This window comes from Camellia sinensis, chromosome 13 (genome assembly GCF_055761805.1).
Source record: "Camellia sinensis isolate YWXY chromosome 13, ASM5576180v1, whole genome shotgun sequence".
Taxonomy (NCBI): Eukaryota; Viridiplantae; Streptophyta; class Magnoliopsida; order Ericales; family Theaceae; genus Camellia; species Camellia sinensis.
The window spans coordinates 12,873,229-12,881,828 of record NC_138973.1 but is presented as its reverse complement, the minus strand read 5'-3'; the positions used below and the strand labels follow the sequence as shown (position 1 = coordinate 12,881,828).

Here is an 8,600-nt window from a genome sequence, read left to right as displayed (position 1 = left end):
ATGGATGTGGGCCCCTCGAATCCGAATCTCACCCGTTGGATAGTCTCGAGTGAATCGCCACCTTTTTTTTTTTTTTTTTTGATAATTAGATTTAGGGTAGTAAATAAATAGAGTCATTTGTGAACAAATTCAAATTCGATTTGGTAAGAGTTCATTCGAACTTTATTTATTTATTTTTTATTTTTATTTTGGGCAAATTACATATACACCCCTCGAGGTTTGGTTAAATTACAGATACCCCTGAGGTTTGAGAAATTACGAATTCCCCCCTGAATGCTATATTTACATAAGAAATTAAGGGGTAATTTGTCATGAAATATAAACCTCAGGGGGTAAATTGTTATGAAAATACAAACCTCAGGGGACGGGATGTAATTTTCAAAACCTCAGGGGTATCTGTAATTTAACCAAACCTCGAGGGGTGTATATGTAATTTGCCCTTTTATTTTTTTTACATTTGAGCTCGAATTCGAACTCGTTAAATTTTAATAAACAGATCCAAACATAATAAAACTCAACATGTAAACTTGGCCCATTAACTAGTTCGATTAACCTTTATTATTTATATATTAAATAATATAAAAACATGTATAAAAAATAAAAGGGGTAAATTATAAATACACCTCCTGAAGTTTGATTAAAATACGAATCACCCCTTATGGTTTTAAAAATTATATTCCACCCCCTGAGGTTTTTAATTTCATAACAAATCGCTCATTTTATTAATAAATCATCAAGTTAATTAACAGTTTTTAATGATGTTAAAAATATGTTTTAATTAATAATTTAGATAATTTTATTATTATATAGGAGAGCAATTATGAATTTCATTTTTTTAATTAATTCTATTAAATAAAAAATGGGCAAACTTTACTTTACCCCCGTGTGGTTTGGGGTTGGTGCAGATTACCCCATAACATTCAAATATAACCACATCACCCCCTTGTAGTTAATGGATTGAAGTGCACTGTTAGCATTTTCATCTAACATAATAGCATGTGCATAACACGTGCCTCATGTTCAAATGGGTATGAAAATATAATTTTCCCTCCAAATTAAATGACTAAAATACCCTCATCTTTATCATCAATTTCCGAAGTATAACCTTATATTATTTTCTTTATCTTCATCATCAGATCTGGAAATGTGATAATTTAGGATAAAGAAATGTGATGATTTTGATTTTGTTCTTATTCTCTTTCTCTTCGTTTCTTATCATTTCTTACCAAATCACTCAATTAATTATATTCATCAAATAAAAAAAATCATAGAATTTAGACCAAAACACAAAACCCAAAACTCCAAATGAGCAATTCAATTTATTTCAGAACCTAAAATTATTATTCATGAACACCAAAAAATAGAAATTGAAAACATAATTTCGAGCCTGGCAAATTGACAATGTTGGAGATCTCTTTGATGGGTTGTAACACGATCTCGGGTGACATTGAGGGTTTCTCAACGGTAGCAACTGAAGCCAAAACCCTAAGTGGAGCTGAATGGTTCTTTACAGCCCTTTCATAACTCAAGCATAGTGAATTCTTTGAACCCTTCTTTAGCTTTAATCTAAAAAATAGAGAATCCAAAAATGGTTTATAATTGTTATGGGTTTTGGGTGAAGTAGGGTTGCAATGGGAGTCTTGGATTCCACTAGAAAGTTTGCTAACTTGTGCCATTTCTTTCTTTCTTTTTTTTCTCTCTCTCTCTGTTTCTCTCTCTAGATTGATGTGCTACTATGATAAGAAATTAAAAGAAAGAGAACAAAATCAAAATCATCACATTTCCCTACTGTAAATGTGATGATTTATATTGTGATTGAAAATGTGATGATTTTGTGACTGGAAATGTGGTGAATTTGTGTAAATTGATGAACTTAGGAAATGAGATTGAAACTCTTCTCAAATGTACAGTTCAATGAGAAATGATAAACAAGGGTTATATAATAAGGGCAAAATAATCTTTTTACTTCTGCCGTTAACGGTGTTAACTGTGCACTTCAATTTATTAATTACAAGAGGGTTATGTAGTGATATTTGAATGTCAGGGAGTAATCCGCACTTGTCTCAAACTATAGGAAGCAAAGTAAAGTTTGCCCATAAAAAATTCTAACAATGGTATTTGTAATTTTTCAAACCACATGAGACAATTTATATTTTAAACAATTCTCAGAGAGTGCATTTGTAATTTATACAAAATAAAATAATACATATTAAAAAAATATAAATATAAATAATAGTTAATTATAAATAGTACATTTGTATAATAGTATTAATAAGGCCTTGTTTGGGATAAACTAAAAAAGCTAAAAAATCAAAAAATTAAAAAAGTCTACATTATTCAAAGGAAGCTTGTGGGGGAAGCTACTAGAGCAAAATTATTATTTTATCCTTTGAATTCAACTATTCAAAAAGTCAAAAAGTCAAACGGATAAAATTTTCATTTTAATTTTGTTATAATATTTTATTACACATCTTTTCGTAAAAAGTTAAAAAATTATCTCAAATATGCATCTTTTTTCTCTACTTTTTTAACTAAAAAAATCAAAAAATACACTTATATAACACATCTCAAACAATTACTAAATATTATTATTTTAATAAAATATTAATTTTAATTATAATTTTAACCTCATATCTAAATATAAATTTATAAATTTATTAATTTATTAACTCATGAACAAATTCAAAATCAAATTAAACCTACACTAACTCCACTCGAACTTAATTTATTAAATTTTTATTAAGTTAAAATATTAATAAACAAATACAACCATCCTCAAGTTAATCAGAGGGAGTAGTGGCGGATAGAGGAGAAGAACAAGAACAATGACCCCCTCTTCCTTTGGTTCCTGATAACGTCCACTGGAGGCACAGTGAGGGAGTGCTTTGCTGATCATTTCCAATCCAAAACCCTAATCAGAACATGGTTTGTGACAGCTCTCTCTATCTCTCTCTCTCTTTCTCTAAGCAGGTCGTTTGGTTGCTAAGAAAAGCGGGGAAAATTAAGTAATTTTTTTTTCTTCTCCTGCAACCAAACGGAGTGTAGATTGATCCTAAAGAAAATTGCTTCGAATTTTTAATTTCTGATTTTCCAGGTTATTGATCTATCTTCTTCCTCGATTCCAAGTTTGGCGATTGAGATCTGTGCTCTGACGAAGTGTATTTGTGGTTGAATGCAACTCCGTCTATCAGTTCCCTCTTGGATCTGCCATATCTTCGCATGCATGGGGTTAGTCTTTCCGTTTCCTATCTCTTCCTCTTTCTCTTCTCTATTATGTATATATGCTCCTTATTTGCTCTGTTTGAAAATATTAGAAAAGGGAACAACTTGAAACGTTAAAAATGTCCAAACTTTACTTTTTCTTTTTCCTTTTCCTGAAGAAAATCAATGTAAAGAATAAAAGCTTGTAATTTAATGTTCTTCGAATCTTGTGTTTGCTTGTAGCTTAATTAAGTGAGTGCAAGAGTGAGTAATCAGAAATGTGTTTTGTGGGTCTTTCTCTTTTTAATATTTGCTATCGTTTGCTTGAGCTCCTAAACTGCCAGTTATCGTATTGTGTATATATATATATATATCTGTAATTGGTTTCTTCATCATCAAATTCTAGAATGCGAGCTATGTACAATAGGTGTTGTTTTCCAATTCAAGTGGATCCGCACCTTGGGAAAAAGCGTTGTTGTTCATTTTTAGGGTTTTGTGGAGCTTATTGTTGTGCTCTTGTCCAGTTGATGATGGAAAAGTTGAAGTATAAATGCAGGGCTCTTTCTGTTGTAAGATACAAATATATATGCTTTGTTTTCGTTTTTGTTATATTTTGTGCTTTGGGGTATCAGACATCTACTAGGGCACTGTTTGTTTGGATGGAAAACTAAATTGTTGCCTGTTAATTAGGTAAATTGTCGTAAACAGATATTTCTCCCTTAACCTACCGAATAGGCATGGCGATGGTCTGTTTGGCATTATCCCTAAGAACGAATTCTGTTTTCAATGATAAAAAGTACTATGGTGTGGAAGGAAAAAATATTTTTCTTGGCATTTTGGGAGACTGTTTTCCAAATAATTTCTTAAAAAAAGAGGCATCTTATTTGCTCAAGCTGTAAAAAGAATGATTTTTCTAATTTGCAAGTATATACAAATAAGCACTGTAGGCTGGGTAGAGCTTTTGATTAGGTGATTTGAATTAGAGCAAACTATTTTTTGAACATGATCCTTCATAGGATTTTTTAGTATTTTTCTTTTCTATTGTTGGTTCTTGTTGGATTATGTAGGTATCCCCCTCTTTTTTTTTTGTCTTATTATTTACATAATAAAATACCTATCTGAGCTTGAGAACATTTGAAGGAATTTTTGGCATACTTAGAGACCATATTGTTATAAGGCATCTTAATCTCCATGATAGAAACAGTTGGAAGATTTTGTAGGTATCCCATTTTTTTAATCTTATTACTTACATAATAACACAAATGTGCTTGGGAACATTTCAAGGAATTTGTGGCACATTTAGGGACGATATTGTTAGAACATATGGCATCTTAACCTTTGTGGTAGAGACACTTGCAATAATTTGGAAAGATAAACTTAAATTATTGAGTCTGAATTGTTTGAAATTGAGGAGTGTTGGAAGGAGGTTTATATGAAACTTATTGAACCCACAATCAGTAATTTGATTTCACATCAACATCCTATAGTGGATGACTGGATGGTATGGCCGTGGAAAAGGAAGTAACTGGATGACAGGATTCACTGAGAGAACCGAATAGTTGGAAGAACTCAATACTCATGTTGGATTTTGGCAACAATGAATAGTATTTCGAAAGGTGTGTAAAGCATCTTGTCTCCATAGTTCTATTTTCCATATAAAACCCTCCCTTTCGTAATTGCATTCACATTTTCCTTCTGATATAATCGTTTTTTGGAATTCCAATTATTATTTTCAGTTTTACCCATGCCTGGGATTGTGCTTGACTCCTCTAAATGAAGCTAATGATAAGCTCACCCAATGTCCTTAATACCCGTGGCTAGCCCATATTTTGTAATTGCTAGTTACTATTACAAATATTTCTCCCTGGGACAAACAAATAAGAACTTGTTGGATGTGGGGCATTCTATTTATTTAATTATGTTATTGTAATTCCTTCCTGTTCTTTTATTGTTCTTTCTCTTGATGTTAATCGTGTTATCTATTCAACTTGATGAATGAAGTGGGTGATTTATAATTTAGTTTCCTTGTTACCACGTTTAATCTTGTGCATGTGTGGCTCCATGTGCTTCATATCATCTAATTGTGTCATTAGTTTAACATTAAAGTAGTTTAAAGCTATAATACTTGGCTTTTGTTTTGTTTTGTTTTGTTTTTTTTTTAAATTATATCTGCTGCTAATAGTTTGGATACATTGTCAATATTATTTGATATGGATATTATGAATTCCTAAACCAAGCTTCTTTCAACATGATATATTGATCTCCATGTTTTCTGGAATTTTAAGCTGGTTATTCTATGACATATTGATCAATTATTGTGCATTATTTTTAAATGGGAAAATAGATTATATATATTCATATATCCCCAATGCCCCATTTATAAGTGGATTGTATTGTTTGTAAATTTTCTGCAAAATGTTTAATTGGCATATATCATGCCGTCACAGGATTTTCTGCTAATAAACAGATATACCACACGGCCAAATTTCTTTAGTTTAACTTGATTGAGAGATCTTGTCTTATTTTTCAATATCATGGTCTTATTAGTTAATTCATGGATGCTACTTCCTGAAGACATGACTTAACTGAGATTGCTGCTGGAAAAAAAGAAAAGAAAAAGAAAAGCAGAGGAATTGAGCCTAGTTTACTTTAAGACGGACCAAATAATAATTAGTTATAAATAATAACATAGATGTTTGTCAAAAATGTGAAAGCATTGTTTTTTGTCCCATTTTCTTTTGTACTAATCATTTTTATGGTTATAAACCTGATTTGCAACAGAGCAGAGGTTGTCTTGGATGTTGTACTAAGCCCCCTCTGATAATTGCTGTTGACAAGCCATCCAAGAGACTGAGAATTCGAGGCCGAACAGTCAAGAAATCAAGCATTTCAGAGGATTTTTGGAGCACCAGCACTTGTGAGATGGACAATAGTATGGTTCAGTCCCAGAGAAGTGGGTCATCAATGAGCACATCAAATCTGCCCCTAGATCCCCACAGCTGTGCTGGAAGCACGAGTAATCCTGCTGAATTTGTAAATCATGGCAAGTTCAAAAAATAAGTTAATTCTTTCTGTTGTTAACTGCTTACCAGAATGGTTGCTTGGGCATTTGATAACATCATAATATCAATCAACGTGTTGCTTAGCCATTGTTTCTGACAAATCACCTCTACTCATCCTCTAAGATATCTTCTAGGCCCCAAAACTGTGAACTAGGTGATTATCAATCTTTATTTAGATTAGTGGTGGTTCTTTGGATAGATGTATGGTTGGAACCACGTCTTTTTTTTTCTATTTTTGGTCTGTGGACTCTGGAGTCTGGGCATTTGATCAAATTTTGAAAATGCCCCAATATCCATGCCGCTCTGATTTAACAAGCATGTAGTAACTTCCACAATACATGTTTTATATTACTGATCTGTTAAGTTAAATGCTTTGCATCTCCCCTAGGCCACAAAGAGCTTTCAAGGGCACTCTCATATGAGACTTCTCCAGTAGTGTGCTTCTTTGTCTACTGAATTTAATCCTTTGTTTGTCCAGGTCTTCTTCTTTGGAATCAGACAAGACAGCAATGGATTGGAAATAAGAGGTCTCAAAACCGTACACAAGTTCCCAAACCCAAACTAAGGTGTTTTACTTCGCCTTTCTTATATTTATGTGAAGTGCAAACTTGTCATCTTTATTTATAGTTCCTTGAAGCTTCTCTTCTTGTTTCTCATTGCAATGTGACTTGATCATCATATATGATGTTATCACAGGTTTTATTGGCTCTAGATATCTATATTTGCATGATTATTTTTTTTATCTTTTGTAGTTCGAATGCAACTTATGAGAGTTTACTTGGGACCAACAAACCTTTTCCGCAGCCCATCCCTCTCCCTGTAAGTTTGCTGTTTGGTTACTGTCATTTTTTGTGCAAACTAGCTTCTTGTTCCTCCTGACTTTTGGATTCGAATGACAGGAGATGGTAGATTTTCTTGTTGATGTATGGGAACAAGAAGGGTTGTATGATTGAGCTGTCAAAACAAGGATGTAACATTTTAAATTTTGTTTTTTCCATCGTCATTTTATTAAGGCGTTGGCACTGAAACAATAATTCCCGCAAAGTGCATAGACCTCATCAACTGTATTCTCGATGTCATTGTTCATAATATCTTTTCACTTATTTTGTGTGTCACGGGAGAAATGTTTTTTGACAGTTTCTTATTTGGGAATTGGTTTTGATTCTCTCAAGGCCTTTGCTTTTGTTTGGTTAGGTTGGAAAAATGAGAAGAAAATGAATAGGTATTTTCTTATAGATTTATTTGGAATTTCACTACTATTGATAAGATTCCTGACTCAATATGTAATTTACTTATTTTAGTTATATTCAGGAATTTCTTCATGGGGAAATAGTAAAATTTTAAATGATGTGTTGGTCCAGCTTTCTTGTTATGTCTTTGAATGATCTATGAAATGTGAAATTATCATGGAGGGGTGTGGGGATAAATTTTGGGTTATATTTGAATCTAGAATTTGTCGAAGGAAAAGAGACCTAATGAACATATTGTTATGGAAATTTTTATTCATTTTGTTCTTATTTTTTGTTTCTATCAAACAAGAAACAAGAAATTTTCTTTCTTTCTTTGAATTCTTCTCTTTATTTTTTTATTTGGTTTGGTGTGGGTCGAATAATTTTAATCCATATATTTATTTTTGTGATAATTTTTTGAATAATTTTTTTAAGTGCATAGCATTGCTGCACAATTTTGTTGAGAGAACATGATATTAATTTTTTTTTTTTTTTTTTTTTTTTTTTTTTTTTTTTTTTTTTTTTTTGCGTATAAGCCCCTCTTTCTCACCTTAATTTGACAAAGAGAAGCTTTTTTTTTTTTTTTTTTTTTTTTTTTTTTTTTTGAACTGGGACAAAGAGATAAGCTTCTCCTCTCTTTGAAAATGTTATACAATATATATATATACAATTTTTTTTTATTACAAGTTCATGTGACATACAATAATGTGCATGGAGCAAATATTCCGGCGAGTCCGTACTCCTTTTTTCCAAGCTCTCTGTCTATCCGATCGCCCTGCGAACACAACGGCGGTGAGCTACCCGGCGGTATGTGGTCGGAAAACCCCTCCGACGGTCAAGTTAGCACACACTCAATTAGAGAGAGAGAAAGGAGAGTTGAGTGTAAGTGTTTTTCTCACCAAATGATCATCTGTCCAGGTATGGGGGGCGCAGACTTACTTATATACCTTCTGCGCTCTAAATTTACTCTCATTAGTCTCTCGACACGTGGTGCTGCTATCCCACCTGTCAGCACAAATCTAGTTGATCATCACCTAACCAAACTGTCAGCCCACACTACCGGAATCTCGGCAATCGGGCTGCATCATCTCGGCTGCCAACGGCCGTG

At 32.6% G+C, this 8,600-nt stretch overlaps 1 protein-coding gene across 2 annotated transcripts; it reads left to right on the top strand.

The window, feature by feature from the left end:
- The first annotated feature begins 2,754 nt into the window (after positions 1-2,754).
- LOC114278394 (uncharacterized) lies at positions 2,755-7,366 on the top strand. Of its 2 annotated transcripts, none has more exons than XM_082901486.1 (6): positions 2,755-2,925; positions 3,095-3,228; positions 5,988-6,244; positions 6,742-6,829; positions 7,016-7,082; positions 7,163-7,366. In XM_082901486.1, the coding sequence occupies exons 2-6, from the start codon at positions 3,173-3,175 to the stop codon at positions 7,214-7,216; spliced, it is 522 nt and encodes a 173-aa protein (XP_082757612.1). In that variant the 5' UTR covers positions 2,755-2,925; positions 3,095-3,172; the 3' UTR covers positions 7,217-7,366. The 2 variants fall into 2 exon arrangements, with proteins under 2 accessions (XP_082757612.1, XP_082757611.1); XM_082901485.1 differs by having other exon boundaries at positions 5,983-6,244.
- Positions 7,367-8,600: the final 1,234 nt, after the last annotated feature.